Source organism: Malaclemys terrapin, chromosome 8 (assembly GCF_027887155.1).
Source record: "Malaclemys terrapin pileata isolate rMalTer1 chromosome 8, rMalTer1.hap1, whole genome shotgun sequence".
In the NCBI taxonomy this organism is placed as follows: domain Eukaryota; kingdom Metazoa; phylum Chordata; order Testudines; family Emydidae; genus Malaclemys; species Malaclemys terrapin.
The window spans coordinates 96551955-96579679 of NC_071512.1; the positions used below are offsets into that span (position 1 = coordinate 96551955).

At 43.1% G+C, this 27725-nt stretch overlaps 1 protein-coding gene across 2 annotated transcripts in view; it reads right to left on the reverse strand.

Annotated features, from left to right (window-relative positions):
- Positions 1-343: 343 nt before the first annotated feature.
- Positions 344-27725, reverse strand: part of C8A (complement C8 alpha chain) — a 42879-nt gene continuing 15497 nt past the window's right edge. For both annotated transcript variants that reach the window (XM_054038047.1, XM_054038048.1), the window contains exons 6-11: positions 27347-27547; positions 22296-22536; positions 15674-15802; positions 13368-13525; positions 3222-3444; positions 344-930 (exon numbers count right to left, since the gene is read on the reverse strand). In XM_054038047.1, coding sequence (XP_053894022.1) covers positions 779-930; positions 3222-3444; positions 13368-13525; positions 15674-15802; positions 22296-22536; positions 27347-27547 — 1104 coding nt within the window. In that variant the 3' untranslated portion in view covers positions 344-778. The remainder of the gene's footprint in view (positions 931-3221; positions 3445-13367; positions 13526-15673; positions 15803-22295; positions 22537-27346; positions 27548-27725) is intronic.

Genomic DNA, 27725 nt, shown 5'->3' on the forward strand with positions numbered 1-27725 from the left:
GCGGGGTGCCTTGGAGATAAAACGCTTGTGTTCTAATGGACGAGTCATCACTGATCTTAAAGAGGAATAGCCTCGTTTGTGCAGGAATGTCCTCCGTAGAACGGTTTCATTTGGCTCTGATTTCAATTTATATTAACATTTCACCCTGGAACTTTAGCATCTTTGGGCTTAATATTGCTCCCATTGAAAACGACAGCGAAAAGCCATTTGGAATCCCTGGAAGCAAGATACTGCCAGATATGCTGTGTTTAAAGTTCTGACTGCACCAACCTGAAATAGCTTGCTTGCATTGTTACAGAAATAAAAATTATATGACACACATGTCAACACAAAACTCATTCAATGCAAGGATCATGAGCTTTTAATTTGTCTTCCAAAGGCAAATACAAACATTTCAGTTAGTGAAGCTTACTATGTAAACTGTTTTACTAAATGTGTTTTATTACTTTATAACCCCGTTGTTATTCAGTAAAAAGCATTTGCCCTGATTCTCCGCCGCCTTGCAACCTGTCATCACAAATTGAGAGTAAAGAGAATGTGTGTGTGTGTGTGTGTGTGTGTTTGTTTCAGAATTTACTGGGCAATGTTCAGATTTCATTTGGTGGCTCCACTATATCTTCCTATGAATGTAAAACTATAGGCCAGATTTATCATTAATGTAATTCTATTGACTTCAGCTGAGTTACTCCAGTGGTCGTTACAGCCTACTATGCAAAACACTATCTAACATATATGCTCATTAATCATTGTCATAACTTATCCCAGACATAGCCAGCCCTTAGCACGTCTGTGTCTGCACACTCTTTCCAGCACACGATGTTCCACCATTTTGCGGGGCCGGGTTATTACATTGCCTTGTACGTCTCTTTGTTCCAGACTGGCAGGGAGTCCAGGATGACCAGCAGCTCCAGCTACCATTTGTCTTACCACCTGTAAAATGATTTTTAAAAATAGATGATAAGGTTCATTTCACAAGCAAGTGAGTCTCAGCTGAAAGCTAAATTGCTTTATTACAGTGGCATGCTGCACTTGAGAGCTGGTGCAAAGTCAACTGAAGTTTCTTATGGGAGTGAGTCAGAGGCTGCCATGATAAACTTATTCTTTAGACCAGAGATCTAATCCTAGCTGTGACACTGGTTCCCTCTGCACCCTCGAGACTTAACTAGCACGTAGGCTTGTTGAGAGAATCAATGTTTATATGGCACTTTGAAAATAGGGTCTTCTAAAGAATATTTACCCTATTCAGATTGGTAGTCCATTGCTTTTTATTCTGCTTCTCTGATAATTTGCTGGGTTACAATTTGGCCTCTCTTTCCCAAGTGATTGGTGACGTGTCTCAGTGATGCATCTGTCTCACCTCCAAAAGGATAAAAGTTTCAGTCTTGTTCCAGGCAGGTCATCATAGTAATGCTGCCTGGGGAAATGCTGCAGAGATTCTTTGTGGAAGGGTCATTTCAGGGCTTTTTCATTACTGTATACTCTGACTTGCCAGCGGAGTTCAATACTATAGATTATGATGTCTCTTTAGATTGATGGGAGCACATGATAGGGCTGTCACTGCATTTTTTTTTTTTCATTTACTCAACTGGTCTCTGTGTGTATCACAGACACTGTATTAATCCAGTTGTGTTGAAGTTTGCTATGAAGTCCTGATGGACCCATATGTTCTTACTATCTGTATTACCAAGGCATCAGTTTTCCACTCATGTGGACCCAGGGCCTAACTCCTATTGATTTCAATCAGTGTTAGGTGTTTAGGTGCTTTTGAAAATCCCATGAGGTGCCTATCTCCAGCTTTAGGTATCTAAATCAGGGGTGGCCAATCTGTGGCTCCGGAGCCACATTCGGTTCTTCAGAAGTTAATATGCGGCTTCTTGTATAGGCACCGACTCTGGGGCTGGTGCTACAGGTGCCAACTTTCCGATGTGCCGGGGGGTGCTCACTGCTCAACCCCTGGCTCTGCCCCCATTCCAACCCTTTCTGCCCCCTCCCCTGAGCCTGCCGTGCCCTCGCTCCTCCCCCTTCCCCTCAGAGCCTCCTGCACGCCACGAAACAGCTGATCTGGAGGTGCGGGGAGAGAGGGGGAGGCACTGGGAGCAGGGGTGGGGAGCTGATGGGGGGCAGCTGACGTATGACTGTGGCTCTTTGGCAATGTACATTGGTAAATTCTGGCTCTTGGGCTCAGGTTGGCCACCCCGGTCTAAATGCTTTTGAAAAATCTGACCTCTAGTCACTATTGTTTTGTTGATAGCATCAAGCATCATCCCTGGCCTCTGCCATGGCTTTCTCAGTTTATCTTCTCTCTCTCGTTTTCTCTCTCCCGGGGTTTGCCTTGTTGTCCATCACTGTAATACTGATAAGTATCCTCCTGCTTAGCAGAGGTCCAAAAGTGGATGTCACATTAGCTCTTGCGAATCAGTACCTCAAGGACGCCTAGGTCAAATGGCTCTAGAAGTCTAGTTCCTCCCAGTGACACACAGATCAATGAGGACCATCTGGGTATAATGACTCCTTTCAGTCTCCATCGTGAGAGATCAGCGTTCCGCCATTTAAAGGCTATTTCCACACTTCCCCCTCTGTTATTTCTGTCTGACACTCGAAGCGTTGATCCAACCTCCAGTCAGATCATATTTCACGGGCTCCTTGATGGAGCCCGGTGCAGCTTACAACTGCAGCAGAGTGCTGCTGTCGGGTTCTGCACATTTCCCCAGCCTTGCTGGTGATTGATTCCTTTCCCTGACGCGTCTGAGATCACACTTGTAACCACAGAAGAAGAAGGAGCTAGTCTGGCTTATTGTAGTGATCTACACATGCCTTAAATACACTGAGCGGTGCACCAAGGCCTAGGAAAACTGATCCCTTGATGAGTCTCACAGAGCAGGGCAAAGCTCTGGCTGTTAGAGCTGTTAGCCGGCTGCTATTCTTCAGCTCAGACTTTGCCGTCTCCGCCAATTTATGCTGCTGACGTCCCTCCAGCTTTTAAAGCCTCCCTTGTTTAACCTGGCTTCTTTATAATAATTACTTGAACAGTTAATTTTACTCGTTTGCAAAGCCCCTAAGACTGCTTGGCACGAAAGGTGGTTTAGAAGTGAAGGTTTGATTGATGAATGGATTCAAATAGCGGCTGATTAGCATTGCCCAGGGTGAGAACATAGTTGCTATTCTTCCCCCCCACCCCCACCCCCGTTCCTCACTACCATGTATGCATGTTGTCACCCTACCTTTGCGTCTGGTCTTCTCACAGGCTGGGCCCTCATAACCCAGTGGGCACTGACAAACACAGACGTCCCCAAGAAGCATGGATTCAGCATTGTTCTGACAAGGGCCACAGCGGCAGGCGTTGAACTCTGTTAAGTAATCGTCCAAAGCCCTTTTCAGGTTTTGCCTTTTTGTTTCAATATCATCAAGGTTGCTTCTACGGAGGATTTCATGTATGGGTTGTAGCTGCGTAGAACGGAAGAGAATATGTGGCTGTGATGGTTTATAATTGCTTTGGTGGGTGCACAAAAAAGGGGATTTCATTTAATGAGTACAGTTCAACTTATAAAGTACTACAGCCATAGCGTGTTGGACATTTATTGGAGAACCCCCAAAGCTGAAGAAACAACTTACTTTCCTAGACAGCTAGATATGGTGTGTGTACAATATTACAGATGGGCTAAAGCCAGAAACCTCAGCTCCAAAGTCCTGGTAATTTTGGAGGTGTTGGAATTATTTGAATACTTGGATGTATGTACATCCCTTTGATTCTGCTCCCAAATCAGCTCCAGGGCCGGCCCACAACATTTTGGCACCTGAGGCGGGGAGCTCAAATGACACCCCCATGCCCCCTCACTTGGGTCAAAACTTTGAAAGGTCTCAGTTCTGCCTTCTTCCTGTTCTACTCCTCTCATGGTACTGCTCTGCTACCTACCCCAATAAAGGAGAACTAACAACTTGAAATGCTTTGTTCAAAAATTTTAAATAACACTTAACTTTCAAACGTCTGAACAGCAAATGTAACTTTTCTTGTATGCATACGAAACACTGGCATTTTTATCTGTTTGAATAATCAAAGTGGTGCTTTCCGTGCCTTCTTGGTTACAAAGATTTGAACTGCTTCCTGAAGGTCAACAGTCTGGGCCAGCTCATGCTCTATTGAGATGGTTGCAAGGCCGACCAGCCTCTTCTGTGTCATTGTGGAGCGTAGATGTGTTTTTATTAACTTTAGCTTGGAGAAGCAGTGTTCTCCACTGGCAACTGTTACAGGAAGTGTTAGAAGTATGTGCAGAGCAACAAAAGCATTTGGAAAGAGGGTGGTCATCTTATTTGTGCACATATATTCCAGAACAGCCTTTGGTGTTGATCCTGCTGAAATTTATCTTGAAAGGGCTTTCAGTTCATCACCTAAATCACTCGCATCTATATCATGCATGTCATCATGTGTCAACGCTGTCTCTAGTGCCCTGCATTGCTGGTGTAGGTCTTCTTCAGGTATATTGAGGAGTTTTGGAATATCATACAACATCCCAAATATACTGCTGTGTTCCTTGAGCTGCATGAAACGTTCAACTGACTGTATTGCACAATCTAGCACCTGGTTAAAGAATTCAACTTTGAATTGTTGTTTGGGGTCTCTTATGGGATTATCCCCTGCCCCGTAATCAAAATGTCTTCTTCTTCAGTGACTCTTGTACTCTTGAATGGGTGGGAAAATAGCTTCAGTGTGAAGTTCCTCTGCCAACTTCTGTGCACTCTTCAGAACGTTTTGAAATCCCTCATCTGACTGGTAAGACTGTAGGTATGACTTTGCTTTGTCCAGTTGTTTCATTGCTCCAGATATATCAAGGTCAACACCTTGAAGTCTCTTGCTTACAACATTTATTTCAAACAGTATGTCATGCCACAGTACTAAGCCACATAGTGATGTGAAGTTATGTATGTTTCTGGGTTTTACATTTCCCTCTGCCACTGTTCTCCCATGAACAGTTCCTGTCATAGCATTATCCTACATAATGGCAACTATGGCATCATCTATCTTCCCAATTTGGTGTTTGATAGGCTTTATCGCCTCCACTCGACTTTCCCATCGTGTGACACTCAGCGGTTTCAGTGTCAGAGAGGATGGTCCCAGATGTTGCTTCAAAATTTGCCATCAATGAGTTGATGCCAAGAAAAATACATAGATGCTTTGAATTACATTAAAAAATTCAGCAGCCTCACTAGAAGCTGATGCTGCATCACTGACCGCCAAGTTCAATGAATGAGAACTGCATGGGACAAAAAAAGCTTGAAGGTTTAACTTTCGGATCCGTGTCTGCACTCCTCTGTTCTGTCCTCTCATGTTGGCACCATTATCGTAGCCCTGACCTCTCATGTCAGCTATTGCAATTCCCATATCTTCCAGCTTTTTAAGAAGCACATTTGTCATACCAGCTCCTGTAGTATCATCAATGTCAATAAATTCTAGAAAATGCTCTTTGTCAGTCAACATTGCAGGGACATTTTCACTAGGTTCTGTTGTTGTTACAAAATGCACCATTAAAGTCATTTGTTCCATAGGCTGATGTCAGGTATGCAGTCCAGAATAACAGAGTAATATCTTGCTGACTTCAGATCTGCCACAATCTTCTGTTTGACTGTTGTTGCCAGTAACTGTATGATCTCATTTTGAATTGGTTTTCCAAGGTCGTGGTGTGTGTACATTTCTTGGGTGGGAACTCTTCTTAGATGTTCCTGGAGTACAGCATCAAACTCAGCCATCAGCTCCACAATTTTAAGGAAGTTTCCATTGTTTGGTACATACCGCTGATCTGAAGTGCCACGCAGTGCTAGGTTTTGGGAATCAAGCATTCTCACAATGGCAATGAGCCTTTTCAGAACATTTTGCCAGTAAAGAGACTCTGATGCAATCTTCTTTTGATGCTGATCATCTATGGTGGCCTTTAACCTTAGTCTCATCTCAAGTTCTTTCCACCTATGGAATGCTCTCTGGTGATTTGCTGCCTTCTCATGGCATGCCAGATTTCTAGCCAGATTTTTCCAGTCCTTTGTTCCTGTAGAACCCGATGTGGCTGGAACATTAGACTGGAAGAGTTTGCAACAAAAACAGTATGCAGCATTCTGGGTTTTTGAGTACATAAGCCATGGCCTCTCCACTTTGTCACCATTGGGGATTTCACGCCAGTAAAGTGTTGGATGGAAACTTCTATTTTCATTGTCTTTGGGGAACATGAAGTTTTTCACTTGCTATGGCCCATGCAGTACAAGGAAGTCCCTCAGGCTACTGCTCAAGTGGGTCTACAGTCCTGGATCATCTAGACTTAAGGAACTAAACTCAGCAGCAGCTGTTTCTTGCGCCTCCACCACACTCTTCTCTGATCTACACTTTTCTTCAAGAATGTGCATGGTTACATCCATTTGAGATGGAGATATGGATGCTGCAGTAACTGCCAGGTCACCTGCCCTCTGACTAACGGGAAGATCAGGCATCTCCTCACCACTCACATCCTCACTGGGGCCAGAAGGCTCACCATGAATATTTGTGTCTATGTATCTCAGGAGAGTTCTTTCCTGCTTAGATAAAAAAGCTTCCTTTGCTTTCTTTCTTTTTCTGAATGCTGCCCCAGATGGGCGTTTTCTTCTTTCACTCATGACTGCTGTTCTGTGCCAGCTATAGTGGCTCTCAACACTCCATTGAAAGGGACAAATAAACAGGCTGGTAGCAGGGTCTGACTGAGGGAAGATATCAGCGTCTTAAGGGCCTAACTGGCTCCTACTACTTCAGTTGACTGCCTGTTCTCCTCAAGTGGATTCAGGGAAGCAGCAGAAAACAGGAAGCTCCCTGAGAAGCTGGTGTTAATCAGTCCAGGCTCCTGGGGGTGCTAGAGAGGTACATAAGAAGCTCCTCCTCCTCTCTCTTCCTGAAGCTCCTGCTGCTTTCTGTTATTCCCTCTCACCTTTTCTCCTGCCTGCCTGTTATGTTTCTTGTGCCCTCCTTCCTCCAGCACCGCACTCCACCATCTCTGTGCATCTATAGCGGAGAGAATACATATGCACCAGCAGTAGACACAGTTTTCTACACTCTGGGTCCAGGACCAGCGCAACCCATTAGGCGACCTAGGCGGTCGCCTAGGGCACTACAATTTGGGGGGCGGTGACCGTGGCGGTATTTCGGCGGCGGGACCTTCCGCCCGCCGCTGTGGGGGGCGGCATTTCGGGGCGGGACCTTCCGCCGCCTAGGGTGTCAGAAAAGCTGGCGCCGCTCCTGTCTGGGTCCCAGTGGCGACCCCCCACAGTCTGGCACCTGAGGCGGCCGCCTCAGTTTGCCTCATGGTAAGGCCAGCGCTGATCAGATCAAAAACCACAAGGGGCCATATTATTTGATTCATATTTAAATGATCCCACCCACAGTCTTGCAAGAGTTTTCCATGATTTCTGCCATTTTGGACCAGAGTCCTTTGGTAGTAGCTTGTGACATTTCAGTGCCATCTAATCTAAACTCTAGCCTAACCACCTTAATCAGAGCAGTATCAGTCCAGCATCAATATATACTACACGCATAGATCTCTATGTATAAAACACACATAGTACATACATCCGTGGTACGGTATGATACAGTTAAAACATATTGTGCCATATGAAATATTTAAAACATCATGAGTCTAACAATACTAACATCTAAATCTGCCATGTATTTAGGCCAATATATTCAAATGTGGGTATCTAAAACTATGAACCTAACTTCCATATTTACCCACTTAAATAAAAATGAACTGATTTCCTGAGGTGCTAAGGATCCACCATTCCTATTGAAATGTTCCGCACCCTGAAAAATCAGGTTTTTATTTGGCTGTCTATATAAGGATTTTAGATCACTAACTTTAAGCACTGAAATTAGCAAAAATTGGACTTAATATCTTGCCCCTTATATGTTTCATATTCATGTAATAGATTTTCTCAAGCACATGACAGTTCAAAGAAAGTACATTTTAAAAATCAAGGTTGGCTTTATATATATATATGTGTGTGTGTGTGTGTGTATGTACATATACCTGAATGAGACTGATACATGCTCATCTGATCACACTGGTTGCAGAAACTGAGTTTTCTCTTATTACAAATGCAGCATAGAAAAGATTTTCTGAGGAAGTCCTACATGGCTTTGAAAATGTTTCTTTAAAACAATGTGCACAAGACCCTTTAACAAATAAGAGTGAGCTAAAGATAAGAGGCATTCAAGTGGACACAAGTGCTTAGCTCACTCCAGATCCCCAAACAATTGCAGAGCTCCTAGAGCCGCCAACTGAGAGGTCACCGAGTGAGTTACTAGAAAATTGCAGCAAATTTTGCCCAGAGTTGATGGAAACTTGCACAGAAGGGCGGATAACCTGCAGCAGAATGCTCAGCTGTTACTGAGAGTGTTTCTATTAAAACAGCCCATTTTGTCAATATGGCAGAATGTTCTGTAATTTCCTATTTACCCAGCTAATAGTGTGGATAATTCCTGCTTCTGGGTTCCTTTTTACCTTCTCTCACATTTTGTTGCCAAAGTCAGAGGCAGAAGTGCTTTTAAGTTAGAAGGAGGGGAATGGCAATGGAGTAGCACGACTCAGTACCTGTACAATTGCCTAGATGCTCCCCATTTCATCGCACAGTTGTAGTCCCAGAGTAGGCCTGCAATTATAAGTTCTCATGGAAGATTTTCCATCCTTAAGTGCAAGGAGAGAAACACCCCCTCCACTGCCACACACTCAGAGCCGCACCTATCAAGTAAATGTCTTGTCGAAGGCGACGATGCACTGAGAGATAGCAATGGCACAAAATAAAAGCTGCAGTATCTGACTGCAGTGAGTTCTTTTTCCTCCTCACTGATCTATCTCCTCTCAAGGACTCCCTTTCTGAAAGCTCTCAGGGTGCTGTGGCAGTTGGTCTGGAATGTCCTTGTTCCATTTTATGGGACACACAAGACTTGGGGGGTGTTCTGGTTAGGGTGACTAGACAGCAAGTGTGAAAAATCGGGACTAGGGGTGGAAGGCAATAGCTGCCTATATAAGAAAAAGCTCCAAATATCGGGACTGTCCCTATAAAGTTGGGACATCTGATCACCCTAGTTCTGGTTTTAGCCCCTCCCTGGGCATGAATAAGCTACTGAAAGAGCATGTGCCTCCCCAAGCCATACAGTTCTTGTAACTCAGTGAAAACCTTCCCTTCCCTTATCAAGAATGTAAAAACTCAGGGCTCATTGATGTCGATGGTGCTACACTAACTTACACTAGTCAAAGATCAGGTCCTCCGAATGGAGAATCCAGCAGCAGTAATTTAATTTTTTTTGACTTTAGCTTTCCAGGCTTTTGAATTTGATGCCTAATCCTATGATGTGAGTTACCATGGAGTTGTGTCCTTTGTAGGATGGTCACCCATAACATCCGATTCTTGTTAAATGACTGTTGGTGTCAGGGTGACAACCATGGGGCTTGAAATCAGAGACGAGACAATGGCAGCAGTCTCCTCAGGCTGCCCCATTGATGTGCCTCAAGTCTGACCTAAGGAGATGCAGAGATCACCTACTGGGGTACAATGATTTTCAGTTTCCTTGTACTTGGTATCTCAGTTGACATCAGAGATCCAGCTTTAGTTGTGATTTCCTGATTTTTTTTTAAATTTTATTTATTGTCTGGAAGCAGCAGGACCTAGACTACTAATTTACAGAGGCCATCAAAGAGCCAGCAAACTGTGTGTTTAGAACTCCAAGAACTGCCTAGAGAAGGCACCCAGAATCAGCTGCTGGTGTGACCAACATGAATTGGTCCTCCAGCAGCTAGCAGGGCTGGGAGCAGGCTGAAGGCAACAGGCTCAGCTGGCAAGATAAAAAGGTCTGGATGATTTTTCCAGGGGCCATTTCTGGGTGAAGCTGGGACCAGGGGAGGAAGGATTTCTCTTGTCTTAACCCAGGAGGAAAAGCCTGGTCAGGAGTTCTGGCTATACCTTTTTGGTTGAGCCAACACAGGATTGTTGATTTATGTTATGGAAGGTAAAGCCCAGGTAGCCATCTTGAGTTGAATATCAATTCACTGCGGTAAAAGTCAAGTGAGCGCACTTCATGAATTGCCCCAGTGGTTCAGGCAAACACAATGACATGGTAACCTAGAAGTCAGAGATTCTGTATTTCATGCAGTTGATCTACTTATTCCTATAACTAGAACAATGCCTAATCCCCCGGAGCTGCCCCTTCAAGAAGAGGGGCTTTTTTATAAAGGCATGGAGTAGAATGTAAGAACGGCCATACTGGATCAGACCAATGGTCCATTGAGCCCAGCATCCTGTCTTCTGACAATGCCCAATGCCAGGTGGTTCAAAGGGAATGAAGAGAAAAGGCAATCATCAAGTGATCCATCCATCCCAGTTTCTGGCAAACAGAGGCAAGGGACACTTCAGAGCATGGTTTTGCACCCCTGCCCATCGTGGCTAATAGCCATTGATGGACCTATCCTCTATGACCTTATCTAGTTCTTTTTTGAACCCTGTTACAGTTTTGGCCTTCACACCATCCCCTGGCAATGAGTTCCACAGGTTGACTGTGCATTGTGTGAAAAAATACTTCCTTTTGTTTGTTTTACATCTTGTGCCTATTAATGTCACTGGGTGACCCGTGGTTCTTGTGTTATGTGCAGAAATAAATAACACTCTTTCTCCACACCAATCATGATTAAGGCTAAGATTCTGTCACGAATATTTTTAGTAAAACTCATGGACAGGTCACGGGCAATAATGTAAAATTCATGGAAGCCTGTGACCTGTCCCTGACTTTTACTAAAAATATCCATGACGAAATGGGGAGCCTGGGTATCTGCTGGTGGGCTGGGAGCTCCAGGGGTCCCCACCACCCATGGGGGCTTGGAACTCCAGGGTTCCCCTCCGGGGCGGTGCTGAGCTACGGGGTCCTCCCTGCTGCCTGGGGCAGCCAGGAGCTCTGGGGGTTTCCCCCACCGCCTGTGGTGGCTGGGACCTCCAGGAGGCTCCCCCCACTGCCCGCAGCGGTCGGGAGCTCCAGGGGTTGCCTCCTGCCATCAGCGGCGGCTGGGAGTGGCAGCTGGAGCTCTGGGGGTCCCCCCTGCTGCCCACCACAGGTGGGAGCTGTGGAGAGTTCACCAGCCACCCGCAATGGCTGGGAGCTGCTGGGCTACCCCGCAGCTCCCTGCCTCCACAGGCAGAAGGAGACCCCCTGAAGCTCCCAGACAACACTGTCTGAAGTCATGGAGTCTTTGGAAGTCACAGATTCCATGACCTCCGTGACTAAATTGCAGCCTTATTCATGATTATACAGACCTCCATCATATCCCCCCTTAGTTGTCTCTTTTCCAAGCTGAAAAGTCCCAGGCTTATTAATCTCTCTTCATATGGAAGCTGTTCCATACCCCTAATCATTTTAGTTGCCCTTCTCTGCACCCTTTCCAATTCCAATATACATTTTTTGAGATGGGGTGACCAGATCTGCATGTAGTATTCAAGATGTGGGTGTACCATGGATTTATATAGAGGTATTATCATATTTTCTGTCTTATCTATCCGTTTCCTAATGGTTTGTGACATTCTGTTCGCTTTTTTGACTGCCACTGCAAATTGAGTGGATGTTTTCAGAGAACTATCCACAATGACACCAAGTTCTCTTTCTTGAATGGTAACAGCTAATTTAGCCCCCATCATTTTGTATGTATAGTTGGGATTATATTTTCCAATGTGCATTACTTTGCATTTATCAACGCTGAATTTCATCTGCCATTTTCTTGCTCAGTCACCCAATTTTGTGAGATCCCTTTGTAACTCTTCGCAGTCAGCTTTGAGACTGAACTATCTTGAGAAATTTGGTATCATCTACAAATTTTTCCGCCTCTCTGTTTACCCCTTTTTTCCAGATCATTTATGAATATGTTGAACAGCCCTAGCCTCAGTACAGACCCCTGGGGAACACCACTATTTACCTCTCTCCATTCTGAAAACTGACCATTTATTCCTACCCTTTGTTTCCTATCTTTTAACCAGTTACTGATCCATGAAGGAACCTTTCCCCTTATTAAAGTATGGGGAACGCAGTGGCCAAATTCTATTTACTATTTCAAATAAAAAAAGTGGTTGCATCAAATGTGGGATTAGCTTTTCTACCACTCTAGCACAGAACTGTCTCTGGATATTTTTTTTTTATTTTATCTTCTTTGCAAGTTGAACTTTGCTCCTAAATTAGAGCATTCAACATGCAAGCTTTTTTGCAAAGACCGCCTAAAACTAGAACTCTTGCTGATGAAGCATTTTGTATTACTACTTATAACAAATAGGAGATAGGTATATGCTAATACCCTTGAGAATTATAGTTCCATAATGGTATGAAAAACTGCTGCAGTGATTGATCAAGAATTGAATTAAAGGTAAATCCATCTGAGCCTTTTTTTAACTTGTGGCATTTTACATTTGGTTTTTTTTTTGTAGGCAGTTTTAAGTTTTGCATGGAAGTTTTTTAGGTTCCCCAGTTCATTGCAAGAAAATCGTATTAAAGGCAAGAAATGTAAAAATGCTTCATTATGCCCCAGCAGTACAATCTAACCAATAAAACATCTTTTACCGTAACTAGAAAATTCTCTTTGCTATTTTGTCTCATCTTTAAGAGTAAAATACTGGATCCTGCTCCATGGCCACGGCAGGGCAAAAACGCAAAGGAAATCGCTACCTATTTTGAGATGTATATAGTGCCTAACACTGTGATATGGAAGGACAGGGGAGCAACATGTAAGCAGCACAAGAAGCCAAGACAAAGGACTGTCTTGAAGCCAAGTTCTGCAATATCCCGCTCCATAGGAGAAAGTATGTTTATTGGAGTGCAGGGGGTTATGAGCATGACCACTGGACCTGTAAATTGTCTTTATACCCCACATTGGATTGCATGGGGTACATTCATTACGACAGTCTTTGAGCAATATTAGCATCTGCAGAGTGGCTGTGTGGGGGACGAGCCCATCCCTTCAAGTCTCTTTTTGATTCCCTATTTAACTGGGAGAACACAGATTTCAGCTGTCGTGAGAATAAAAGGGATTAAGTGACCACTCCTAAAACCATTCCTTGGGAAGCTGTTCCTTGGGAAGCTTGTGCACAGGGACACATCAAAAACTAAACTCTCCACTAAGCCAGCATTAAGCTTCTTGTCTGTCTCACCTTTGATGCTGTTGCTAAGAAATGCACTCCCCATTGTGGAATGTCTGAGAGGTTACCAGATCAGCGGCCCATTACATTTAATCTTGTTCTCTGATGGGATCACAATGAAAATATGAAATGATCTGGTCTACTACACTTTCATTCCTCATAGCGGTGGAGTTTCTTCAACTGCAAAAAGGTCTTACCTCGAAATCAATAACAGCAGGATTATATTTTAATGACCTTCCCCAGTGACGATACATATTGGCATTCCAACTGTTTAAAAGCCCTCCACTTGAACCAACATCTCCACCTTGAATCCGAGGAATAATATCTTCCACTACTGCACTATTGGTTTTATGATCTGGAAAGTTGAATTATAGCTACATATTAGTTACCATTTCCACACATTCAGTAGTACAGTAGAAACAGCATGACTCAGTGGATGGCCACTTGCCCCCATTAAGGCCCTGATCCTGTACCATTAAAGTCAATGGGAGATTTGCCATTGACTTCAGTGAGCCTAGGAGCAAGCCCTAAACAGCCTTCCCCATTAGATAGCTTCTGATGAGTTAAGCAGTCTACGTGCTATAATCATGGTGATGTAGGAGTACTTCTAAACTCCATGGCGCCGATCCTCTCATCTCTCTGACATATACACAGGACCCAATGTGTGGGGTAAAGATGGCTTTATACCATCTTTGTGCTCCCCAGTCCATATACAAAATAGCAATACTTGTCACTTATATCACACTTTTCATCTGTAGATGGCAAAGTGCTTTATAAATCTTGGTAAATACCATTATTCCCCTACACATTTTTGTTTGTTTGGTTGTTTTTTTTTAATAGAGGCGAAGAGACCTGCCCAAGGTCACACATCACGTCATCAGGGAATAGTACTCAGGTCCCCTGAGTCTAAATGAGATAGTTGGAGACGGAAAAAAATTCAAATAGACTGTGGAAGACATAGGCAGGGAGAGAGAAACATTCTATTGGGAATGTTCCATTGAAATGCCTTTTGTACAGAAAATGCATTTTCTGCAAAATTGAAATTTTATGTAGTGTGACAAAGTCGGACTGGACAGCTGCAAGAGAGTGGTGGAAGCCCTAGACTGATAAAAGCCCTTTTGCCTACAAGCTGAGAAGGAGTTACCTCAGGTCAATTAGGGACACCTGAGTCCAATTAAGGGCTGCCTGAGACCTTTTAAAACTCATGGGGGGAGGCGGGAGAGAAGCTGCTGCAGGAATAGTGGCAGCACGGAGATAGGTTTCTCCAGCGTAAGAGGCTGTTCTCTTCCCCATAGGGGAAGCAACCAAAATGGAGTGCCTGTTTAGGGGAAGGACTGACACCCAGGGCAAACAACAGGACAATGTCCCCACCACACACACTGTGGAGGCAGGGAAAGATATTCTCCCTTTGTTCTTGTGTTTGTAAATTTGTTTCTTTTTTGGTTGGTGGAGGTGCACCCCTTAGGTTTGCCCTGAGGCCTACCCTGAAAATACAGACAAGTAAACGCAGAGGGGGAAGACAAACTGCCTAGAGTGGGCCTGATTTGCCCCATACCTGGCCACCACCAAACGGGGAAGTGCTAAGTCTGGTGCGATGGAAGAGGAGGTGCCTTGCCACAGTGGGGAAATTGCAATGAAATATTTTGTTTTGGGTCAGTTTGATCTAAATTAAAATATTTTGGTTTCTTGAATTGAAACAAAACATACACCTTTGACTTAGTTTGACCTTAAACTGCATCTACATACGGTGCAATGATGTCTCATGGGAGTTGTAGTTTGGGTGCCTCATGCCCCCCAGAATGAAATATTTTGATTTCAGACTGTCAGAAAGTTTTGTTTCAATTCAAAATTGTCCAAACAAAACCTTTCTAAATTGAAATATTTTGTTAAATATTAAAAGTTTTGCTCTTTTGACTTTTTGTTCTGATTTGGGGTAATAGTAAATATTGGAATTTCCTGTCAGATGGATATTCCAATTTTTGCTCAGGTCTAGTCAGATGGTCTAAATCAGTGCAGCTCTGTTGCTGTTTTCCACCAGCTCAAGATCTTGACCCACCATGTAGAGTGCCCACTTGTACTACCCTAGCTTTTGAGGTTGTGGACAGGGAATTGTTCAAACCCTAATGCATATTATCCTTTAGTTAGAGGTTAAATTGAATCTCTCTTGGAAAAAAACACAAGTTAGAATAGGGAAAATGGTTTGTGAATCTGAATTAGTTTTGTGAACACTCCAACCCAATGTTTATTTTGAGAGGTTCATGAAACCCCTTGAGCTTCATCCATCCCTATTTTAAACCAAACCTAACCCCCACTTGCACCTCCAGACCCAGGGTAGTCAGAAATCTGCTAATGGTAACAGGGGTAATAGGCCAGACTCACTACTGACATCAGTGGGTAGAACTCCACAAATGCAGTTTCATCCACTTACACCAATGGTGAATTCATTTCAAGATTTACTAGTAAGACAAATATATTCTGTGTACTCCCTTTTCGGGCATCATACCAGTTTTAAGGAATCCTTCCGTCTCACACTTTTTGTATGATAGTGACATTGATATATCTGTTTTTTCCTTTTGGTATATGAGGCCTCCTGACAGACCAAAACAGGAACTTATTGTTTCAGATGTAATGGCTGTGAAACAAAAAAAGAAAAACAATAATGTCAGTGTCATTATTGGTAAGAACATTATTTTTTCCCCAGTGGTAATTGCGGGTACATCAACCAATAAAATATTCATACAGATATGTGGCATATTTGTGGAAGCCAAGAAATTATTGCCCTCATTGTGAAACTGATTTTGCTGGGCTTTGTTCTTGTGTGGAAACCAAATATGTGGCTGGGGTTTATCAGCGATTGTTAAGTCTGAAAGGGCAAAATACTTGCCCCAAGAGATTTTCTTCTAAAAGAAGGGTGAAAAATCTCAAAACTAGGAAGTCCCTTCATATCTCAGGTTCTGTTCTATCTGTTTAAATTCTGTTTCCATATGGGCCAGCTCCTTAGCTGGAGTAAAACTATGTAGACCACCTAAAATGAATTGACCTATGCCAATTTTCAGCAGTTGAGTATCTGGTGCATACATCATAATATGCCTCTTAATCATCTGCACACTGAGACTGGCGTATTAGCTGCATAATTAGATAGAGGGTCAGAAGACAGTTGCAGAGTTTTATAGGTGTTTGGCCTTAGCCAAATATGACTTCCTGGGATACATTGGTCAGAACCTGAGCTGATGTAAATTGACATAGCTCAAGTGACCAGCTGAAGTTCTGGCCCCATATATTTTGGCCGGAAGATAATGTTTTACAAAACTTTACTGAACGGATGCTGAAAAAACCTCAGTACTGAAAAAAGCTGCCACAGAATTACAATATCATTTGGGTCAATTTGTATGAGTTATTTAGTGAGATAAAATGACTGGCTAGAATAGTAACTTCAATACAAATGTATCAATTGTTTATCCTTTGAAAATCACTGACGGTTTATTGCATGCTGTTGTATTACCGTTAATGGCTACTGCTGTATGTATTGTAAAAAATAAATAACTAGAATCCTATGAACAAGCTGTAGAGAAGAGAACTGAAATAAAAAAGCGGTTTCACCAAAGTACAGTAGTAGGCACATTTCTTAGGTCAACAATGTTTTGTTATGTGTATTTTTCAGTGTATCTAAATATAAGACAAGTTCAGCAGAAGTTAATGGCAAGACTTCCATTGATTTCAGGGTATGCAGGATAATAATAATTAATAACACCTAGCTTTTATATAGCCCTTTTTATCAGTAGTAGAGCCCTGTGTGAATACAAAATTTATATCCATGGATATAAAGCGAATATCCGCAGAGTTGAAGGGCTCTAGTGCCAGTGATTGGGCCAGGAACCACAGCGATGAAAGCAGCAGCATGTCGGGCTGCTGCTTGCAGGAACCAGTGCCCAGCACAAGCAGTTCCTCCGTCGTAGCTGTACCGCCCCCAGCCCTGCTCACTGGCAGCTGTCCCTGGTCACAGCGTCCCTTCAACGCTCCTTTGCATCTCCTGTCCAGGACCGTGTGAGCCACTTGCACACACTAGCATGACCAGGGATGGCTGCTTTTGTATCCACGCAGGGCTCTAATAAGTAGTGCTTTACGAAGAACTTTGCCGTATCATTATGCCCATTTTACAGATGGGGAAACTGAAGCATAAAGAGGCAAACAGATTTGCCCAAGGTCGCCCAGCAGGCCGGTGGTCAAGGTGGGAATAGAACACAGGTGGCCTGACTCTAAGTCCAGTCCTCTATCCGCTAGGCAACACTGCCTCTCATCAGTATCAGGCCTGTAGGCCCGGGTTTGCTTCCATTGAAATAACTAGCAAATGCTGTTAAGCATGAGTCCCTTCTCTTCTGCTGCTCCTGTCCATAAGGAGTAACTCCAGTTGAGTCACACCTGTGCATGCCTGCAACAATTGAGACCAGAATCTGGCTCATTGACTTACTGGTGCGGGATCAGTCCCTGAACATGTGAGATGCTGAGCACCTCACGAGAAGCAATCTGCCCCCTGAACTCCCATTTAAGTTGATGGGAGATGGAGAGTGCCTAACCCTTCATTTCTCATTGACTTCAGTAGGAATCCGGGGCCTCACTGCATTGTAGGCCTGGGCCCTGAGAAAGAGTAAACATGCAGCATTCAGTTACATGGAGTAAAATATTCAATAATTGTAAATGGAAATGGATAAAATTCATTCACCCAAAGCAACATGAATGATTGCTTTCTCAGCGTTGAAGTGCCATAAAATTAAAGTTGAGCTACACTCTGATTAATTGATTCACCATGGCTCCTGTTGAGTAATTATGTTCAGCAAGGGTCTGTCAATACAATTTGCAATTGGTTGTAGCGAATACTGTAGATCCAGTCTTGATAAATATTGAAGTGGTTATTGCTGCAAAAGGGTGGTCAGACAGAGTATTGGCTCTTTGCAGGAGGGGAAACCATGATTGTTTATCATCTAATGTAATTTCAGATAGTTGAATGTGTCCTAGTCGTGAGATTTACTGCTGCATTTTGAATTAATCATAATATGTAAAGGCTTTTTCCATACTCTTCTGTGCTGGCTGCATCTCCCCTAAATGTCATCACAGCTGTTAATGAATTACTCAACTTTTCTGCTGTGTAATAAAACAATAATTTCTTTTAAAAAGAAGGAATGAAAAATATTGGTGGCATGATTCACGAGGCGCCTTAGCCCGATACCCTTATTCATTTTTTACTCAGTCCTTATTGAGACAAATTTCCACTTTAGTGGGATTTTTGCCCTCATTCTAAATTGCATAATGATGTTGGGATATAGTTTAGTAATTGGTTAGGACAAACTAGTTGTATGAGTTAGTGCTAGTTTATGCAGCTCAGTGGCTCAAGTTTTAGTGGTAAAGTTGTTGTTGTTGTTGTTTTTTAAAGAAAGTACAGGGCCAGTTCTTCAACTGGTGTAAATTCAACTGTTTACAATTGAGCGGTGCTGATTTACAGCAGCTGAGGAGCTGACGCCTACACACCATGTAACAGCAGAGTGAGGAGACACCTCATTCAATAGGAAATCTGGCCAGTATTAAACCGTCAAAACATACCAATTGTTACCATGTGGTGGAAGCTGAGATTCTGCAGTTTCGTTTCCTATAGGATATAATGCTGTATCAGTTGATAAATGTTGAGTTTTTAATGGTACCCACTATAGATGGAAATTATACAAGTATCCTACATTAGAATGAAAATGATCTCTCTTCTGGGGCACATTTTTTGTCTCTTGCAGAACTCCAACATCCCTCATTTTTAAAATAGGGCGCCTTGTAGCAGTAAATCTCATCTCAGATATACAGTAAGCACAAGATAAAGTAAAATAATAGCCCCTGGCCAGCTGCTGGTGATTAATCCGTTCCTTTAACTTGGCAGTCTGCTTCTTAAAGTCTTCCTTGCCAAGATCTTGGTCGCCTCTTTGTCACTCACTCTTCCAGGAGTGGAGGACACAGAACGTCTCCAAGAATAAGGACACACACTTCAGGAGAGCTGTACAAATCATTTCGATTGCTAAGTACTTCTTTTGTAACACTCTCTATGGTTGGCTCTGAGCATTGAATATGTGTAGTTATAGATACCCAAACTACTCCAGGCCAAATCATAAACTGGCATAAATTGCCATAGTCTTACTGAAGTCAATGAAGCTTTGCTGATTTATACCAGCTGAGCATCTGGCCGTCTTTTACTACTGCTATAATCACAGTCTCCATCTTAGGCCACCAGGTTGAAATCAAAGCAGAACCTATAGCAGATGCTATAGATGACTAATGCCTGCTTGTATCACTGGGTGTATAAGGGTTGTGGTATCTATCACACTGTAGCTGACTTTACATTTTCACGAACAATCTTGTGAGTGTACCAAAAGGACTATGTTGTTCTACATCCTCATTCTTGATTAGAAGAGGCTTAATGTTTCAACTGCCCAGAAACTGATGTGCATTCAATCCAAACTGCAGCTGATACATTACATAAACATAATTTACAGGCATAACCATGCAGCCCTGCACACCTTCGTGGGTTGAAAGCTGGAGCGAGCAGAACTCTGTCATTCCTGAGATTACAAGCCATCCAGTGTAAAATGGCAGATGTAAGGCCAAGTACAATGCATTATTCACACATTCAAAACAAACACATGCCTTTGAGTGTATCTGGATCTGTCTGTGTCATGCCTTTTTTCTTGCTCTTAGTGCTAGCAAGTATAATCAAAGCTACAATTTTCCCCACCAGTGTGAAGAGAATGTCCTTGGGGGTCGCTCCTGATACACCTGTGTCTGTGTCACTCATGACGACCCTCTCAGAGGAGAGCTTGGTTTTTAGACTAGGTCTTACTAAGGGTTCCATCATATTTGATTGAGGCCTGCACTGACTGTTGAAGTATGAGTGACATATTTCCTCTGGATCTGTGTCTGTGGTTGTCTTGTTCTGAGGCAGCTAGTTATTAAGTCTTCAGACTTCTGAATATGGACATGAAATCCCTTAGTGCATTCTGGACCTGTCCCGATCTCTGTACTGATAAATGAACTTTTCTCCAGGTGCTGTCCTACCTTTCTGTAGTATTAAGCCAGGGAGAGCAAAAAGGATATGAAAAGAACAGGTTCAGATTTGGGAAGCCTAGATGCTGATGACAAAAGGCAGTCATCAGTTGCAAAATTAGCTGGTGGAAAGGATGCAGGGCCATTGCATGTAAGCTATAGGGGAATGAAACAGTCCAGAAAGGGTACTGGAGAAAGCCAGACTCCTGCCTAAACTGCTAATTAGTGCCAAGGGAAACTTTCATGCAAGAAAGTAGAACAAGACACCCTGCTAGTGACTTTCCTCTGTTTTCATCCCCACAGGAGATACCTGTTTGTTTAACCAGTTGTTGTGCAAAAGATAATTGACAGTCCTTCTTCTGGTAATGAGAGCTGCAAAATTTGGATCCATGTTGGGTCTGGATGTAGAAACCATCACCCAAACCTTGGAGATGTTTGGACTTGTGATTCTGGTTTGGCCCATTAGGAAGGGAAGCCCTAATCATGAACTTTAAAAAAGCCTTACAGGTCACATCTTTTCAGATTCAGGGTTACAGAATACCTGTCTTCCGAGTTCTCCTGTTATGAGAGAGGACCATTAAGCACATTGGAGATGAGTTCATGTCCACTGGGATGATGCTTCCTGTATAGCAGCCATACTACTATTAAGATTAAGTAGATGGAAAAGCCATGTGGATTCCCCACTACAATGAGTGAGCTGGACAGGAACTGTATGCTGACTGGTTTTAGAGTAGCAGCCGTGTTAGTCTGTATCCGCAAAAAGAACAGGAGTACTTGTGGCACCTTAGAGACTAACACATTTATTTGAGCATAAGCTTTCGTGGGCTACAGCCTACTTCATCAGATGCATAGAACGGAACACACAGAAAGAAGATATTTATACATGCCGAGAACATGAAAAGGTGGGAGTAGCCAAACCAACTGTAAGAGGCCAATCAATTGAGATGAGCTATCATCAGCAGGAGAGAGAAAAAAACCTTTGAAGTGATAATCGAGATGACCCATAGAAGGTGTGAGGATATTTTAACATGAATAATAATATTTCCTCATATTTCCTCATGTTAAAATATCCTCACACCTTCTATGGGTCATCTCGATTATCACTTCAAAGGTTTTTTTCTCTCTCCTGCTGATGATAGCTCATCTCAATTGATTGGCCTCTTACAGTTGGTTTGGCTACTCCCACCTTTTCATGTTCTTGGTATGTGTAAATATCTTCTTTCTGTGTGTTCCGTTCTATGCATCTGATGAAGTAGGCTGTAGTCCACGAAAGCTTATGCTCAAATAAATTCGTTAGTCTCTAAGGTGCCACAAGTACTCCTGTTCTGTATGCTGACTGTGAGATGTACTTATTGGTTTATGTAACACCTTACAGCAGGATAAAGGATAAATAATCTAACCTAGAGAGCCTCCAGTTTAACTTCCCATGTGCCTCCTCGTGACCAAAAGGAGATCTACTTTAAAAAAAGATTTAGGGCCAGAACCTCAGCTGGTGTAAGCTGGTGTAAAACTCCATTTATGCCAATGGACCTATGTCAAATGACACCAGCTGCAGAATCTGACTCATTATATTTTACTCACCTGTGAAATGTACTGAAGCCAAGAATACTAAAGCACTAGCACTGACGCCGAATGCCTAATGTTAGCCACTGTGAGCTAAATCCTGGCCCAGCTCTCCAAGGACAGAAGACCCAAATTCTGCTCAGAAGCTGCTGATTTGCTGCACAGGAAGGCAAACTATGGAAAGTTGGTGTCAGTGGCTCTGCATAAGCATACTGTGGAACAGTGGCAGCTAATCCCGTGAGCAGTGGTGAGGAGGAATTTGGTGTAGGTAGACGGGTCAGGGGTGGGACGTGCCAGTTGGTGAGTGGCTATAGGTATCCTCTGGTGGTAGGTACTGCTTTAGCAGTGCCAGTACTATTGCTCCATGCCTGGGAGGATGAAGAGGGAGGAACCCAGCGGTTAGTTTTAACAGTTTATAACATTAAACAATCAGAGGGGACAGTTAGAGAATGAAGTGATGAACACAGAATTTGTAGCATTATTCTAACCTTTTCTTTCCATTTCTTCTTTGTTAACGACGAGGATATATTCAAAGATGCCTCCCATGGTCCCAGATGTCATGAAATGGGTACCGTAGTCATTAATAAATTTGGCATACATTCCGTAGTTGTAGTTTTCGGGAAGCGCCATTAGGGACTGAAGCACGTCTTCATCCAGAACTATGTTATCCCGTCTCATTTTGAACCGTGCTGTTTGTACCTTTGTTATGGCTCTAATGAATCCTACGTTCTGCAGATAAAACAAAACAGACGTTAAAAGGGAAACGTGCCTCTTCCCTGAGAAATATACAGGGGTCCACATCGCAGAATAGTGGTATAAACATTCAGTGGGTTTACACCGAGCTGGGAGCTCTTTTAAAGGAATATTGTCTGGGCTTGATTCTCAACTAAAGAACACTAACGTATTCCCACTGAAGCCAATAGAGAGAGATTAATCTAGAACTAGTGTTTCCAACTCTTGCGATTTTTATCTCAAATCTCTCAATATCTGCTCTTTGTCTTACAGCTTCAGTTCCTGGAGTCAAGTGATTCTGAGAGACTCTCAGCTTTCATTTTAAAGAAGTTTCTAGTGCTTGTGGTTGGAGAAAAAAGCTTGAAAGTGTGACCCGAGTGTTCCTTAAAGGATCAAAAACAAGAAGGCATCTAACAATACATTTTATTTATCTATTAAAACATATTTTAAAGCAAATTACATGATTTTGGGGGGCTGGAGTCATGATTTTTGATCACCTGGGCAGTGAAGCTGGAACAATTTGCATAGTGGGAGTGCTGGGAGCCATTGAACCAAACCGTAAACTCTGTATATGATCGCAACCACTTCAAGCCAGAGGGTGCGGCTGCACCTCCAGCACCCCTAGTTCCAGCACCTGTGCACTTGGTGTTATCAATATTGCATACGTGAAATCAGAATAGGCTCCTTATGTTTTTCCCCCTCTAAATTGGATGCTCTATGATGCTCTATTCCAGGGGTTCTCAAACTTCATTGCACCGTGACCCCCTTCTGACAACAAAAATTACTTCACAACCCCAGGAAGGTGGCCTTTGTGTTAGGGATGTGCCTTTTGCCAAATCTGACAAAATTTGACCAAGTTATGAGTCTTTGAAGTGAAATTCAAGCACTTCAGCCCCTTGTCAGGGGGCTTGCAACCTGAGCCCTGCTGTCCAGGGCTGAAGCCCTTGGGCTTTGGCTTCAGCGCTGGGCAGTGGGGTTTGGGCTTCAGCCCTGGGCCCCAGCAACTCTAAGCCACCCCCGGCGACCCCATTCAAAGGGGGTCCCGACCCACTTTGGGGTCCCGACCCACAGTTAGAGAACTGCTGCTCTACTCCTTTCCTGTATTACAAATAATTCCTTTGACTATTGAACATCTAACGGACATGTCACTGTTTATGCTGTTTGTTCACTTTTGCGTATCTCTCAGCTTAGACAACTAAAGTTGGCTTGTCAGTTTCACTTTGGGTTACACCAATTTTTAGTCAATTTTGGTGCTGGCTCCTATGTCCTAGCCCAAAGCTTCAATAATGGAATTGCAAATGCTTCCAGGGAATGTTTATATGTCTTAAAAATAGAAATATTAAAAAAAATTGAACCATTTCTATTGGTGTTAGGTTCTGTTAATATGTATTTGTTTTGAAAAACCTAAATTAGATGGCCAGATTTAACCTGGCAACTTCCCTTTACACAGCAAAACTGTGTTATAGCCACTGTGTTGCATAGCCAAGCAATGGATAGCTCAGTGGTTTGAGCATTGGCCTGCTAAACCCATGGTTGTGAGCTCAAACCTTGAGGGGGCCATTTGAGGATTTAGATGGGGATTGGTCCTGCTTTGAGCAGAGGGTTGGACTAGATGAGGTCCTTTCCAACCCTATGATTCTATAACAGAGAACCTCTGCTGGGGAACTCCACCAAACAAAGTTGATGTGATTCTTGGGGCCATATAAAGGACCCAGCTGCAATTGCTCTCAGACATGCTCTCTAACACAAAATACACACATTCCTCAGTGCTGGTACTACAACCTTGGTCCTTCAGCTCCAGAAAACATAAGCTTTTGCCACGTAAGTTAAAGAAGAGCTTATTCATAGATTCTAGGACTGGAAGGGACCTCGAGAGGTCATCGAGTCCAGTCCCCTGCCCTCATGGCAGGACCAAATACTGTCTAGACCATCCCTGATAGACATTTATCTAACCTACTCTTAAATATCTCCAGAGATGGAGATTCCACAACCTCCCTAGGTAATTTATTCCAGTGTTTAACCACCCTGACAGTTAGGAACTCTTTCCTAATGTCCAACCTAAATCTCCCCTGCTGCAGTTTAAGCTCATTGCTTCTTGTTCTATCTTTAGAGGCTAAGGTGAACAAGTTTTCTCCTTCCTCCTTATGACACCCTTTTAGATACCTGAAAACTGCTATCATGTCCCCTCTCAGTCTTCTCTTTTTCAATCTAAACAAACCCAATTCTTTCAGCCTTCCTTCATAAGTCATGTTCTCAAGACCTTTAATCATTCTTGTTGCTCTTCTCTGGACCCTCTCCAATTTTTCCACATCTTTCTTGAAATGCGGTGCCCAGAACTGGACACAATACTCCAGTTGAGGCCTAACCAGTGCAGAGTAGAGCGGAAGAATGACTTCTCGTGTCTTGCTCACAACACACCTGTTAATACATCCCAGAATCACGTTTGCTTTTTTTGCAACAGCATCATACTGTTGACTCATATTTAGCTTGTGGTCCACTATAACCCCTAGATCCCTTTCTGTCATACTCCTTCCTAAACAGTCTCTTCCCATTCTGTATGTGTGAAACTGATTTTTCCTTCCTAAGTGGAGCACTTTGCATTTGTCTTTATTAAACTTCATCCTGTTTACCTCAGACCATTTCTCCAATTTGTCCTGATCATTTTGAATTATGACCTTGTCCTCCAAAGCAGTTGCAATCCCTCCCAGTTTGGTATCATCTGCAAACTTAATAAGCGTACTTTCTATGCCAATATCTAAGTCGTTAATGAAGATATTGAACAGAGCCCGTCCCGGCTTCTTTAGATAGTACTACTAGTAGGATCTTGTATCTTCTCTATAGCAATATCACATGCGCAAACACACACACAGCTAGTACATTTCATAGCATGTCTATGAAAGGGAGTGCAGAGGGGAGGAGTGAGTATGTCAATAGTGTGATCCATGAGGGGCGGTGCAGAATAACAAATCCACATGGCAGCTGGTGCCTGCCATTGCTTCCCCTACTCAGCATTAATTAGCTGTGTCTCAGCTGTGCAGACACCCTGGCTGTTTTCCTGTTGAGGGCAGAGGATGCTGTTCCCCAAAGTCCACATGACTGGAGAGCATTCTCCTGCACGTTCTCTCATGTTTGGACCATTGCTCCATGTCTCAGAAACAGACACAATGGGCTGCCCTGCCTGTGGTGGGGTATCAGCCCCACACGGACTTGGAAGGGGTTAAGTTGGCCAGGCAGGCCAATTAACTCCCTTGGGTGCACCTGGAGGAGGAGCCAGGGAGCTGGCCGCTAATTAGGAGTAGGCTCAGATGTAATGGAGCAGAAGGGGCCCAGTATATAGCCAAGTAGCTGGCACAGGCAGTGGGGGTAGGAAGGCAGGCTGCAGTCACTCCCTGAGTGGACGTAGTTAAGAAGCTGGCAAACCCAGGGAGGGGAGAAGCCAGTAAAGTAGGAAGAAGCCCAGGGAAACAGCAGTGAGGACTAAGGAGATATAGGCCTTGGCTGCATGTTTTAGGGTCCTTGGGCTGGAACCCAGTGTAGAGGGCAGGCCCGAGTTCCCCTACCAGCCACTGGGCAGTGGCACAATGTGTTGGAGATGCCATCCTGACAGCAGAGTCTGGAAGGCCTTTGAATTCCCCGGAAGGGGAGACTTTAGTGACCTGGCTGGAGGGCCAAGCCATGAAGAGGAAGCTGTAGATCTGGGAGTGACCAGTGAAGCGGGAGATAAGATGGCGGAAGACACCACCGGGATGAGAGCGCAGGCTAGTGGAGCTACTCCCCGAGACAATCAGAAGGAGGTGCGGTGAGTGAACCTTGTGACACAGCCCTTTTAACGAGTCATTTTCTGAGGATACAAAATCAATTTTTTTGATGAAAACAATCAGTGATGTGACTCTAGACAAGGAAGAACTAGATACTTTAATGATGCCAGCTTACAGCAGTTTTGAAACCACTTCAACTAGTATCAAGAGGTAGCCATGTTAGTCTGTATCCACACAAAAAACAAGGAGTCCGGTGGCACCTTAAAGACTAACAGATTTATTTGGGCCTAAGCTTTCGTGGGTAAAAAGTGAGGTTTTTTTACCCACGAAAACTTATGCCCAAATAAATCCGTTAGTCTTTAAGGTGACACTGGACTCCTTGTCACTTCAACTAGGACACTGTCAAGATAATTCTCTTTTACTGTTCCTTGTCACTGACCAAGAGAAAAGTAGATCACAGGCATAGTATAAATATAAAAAATTATCATTAATATTAGCAGATCTAAATGGTGGATCACCACATATTTGGCCATGATGTAAACTTTCTATTAAAAATAAACCCTTCCATCTAGTACTATTTGTTTACTAAGATACTTTTAACTTATGATACGATAGAAGCTTAATTTACCACCATATTGCAGCTTGTATTAAATTGAACACGATATATTTGCCACTGGAGCCGATCCCCTGAGGACAACTGTTTTGATGAACAGCTTGATATTTTCCCCTCCCTGTTTGCCACTTTAAGCATTTCTTTATTTATATGCTTAATATAGCCATGAAACAGGAAGGGGCAAGATGACATGTGTTCTTATATTTCGTAATTCAATTTTATTCCCATTATAATGATTCTGTTTGCTTAAATGTAATAAGACCAACAAACAAGATTACTAATGATCACACATTTGCAATTACATGAACAAATGAAGGTACAATTACTATTGTTTAAAAAACATGCAAGTAAAAGAATAAACTAACATAAGTTACACCGAAATTGCGTAATGCAACAAGACATGACTGAGAGAACACATGCACCACTGTTTTGTTACCTTCTCGTTATACTGCGTGAAATTCTTCAGGGATCCTTTACCCTGTGATAAACTGAAACCTAGCTCAAAAAGGGGAGGTACATTAGCATAACTTATTCCAAAGGTAAAGCCATAATTTGTGGATTTATCTTTTTTTATGGCCTCAAATAAATCTCTCGAATCATCGTAAAACTCAAAAGAGAATCCAGAATCAGCATGAGCCTGAAATGAAAAGAAGAGGCATTACTTTTGCAGCTATTACCTGCCTTCTATACCATATCACCCTCTCTGCTGAAGTATCTGATTCTGCCCCAACTGAAGTCAGTGGTAAGCTAATGCAGCCTATTATTAAAGTAGCCTGACACTTCTCATTACAAAACCCTGTTTTCAGGCTAATAAC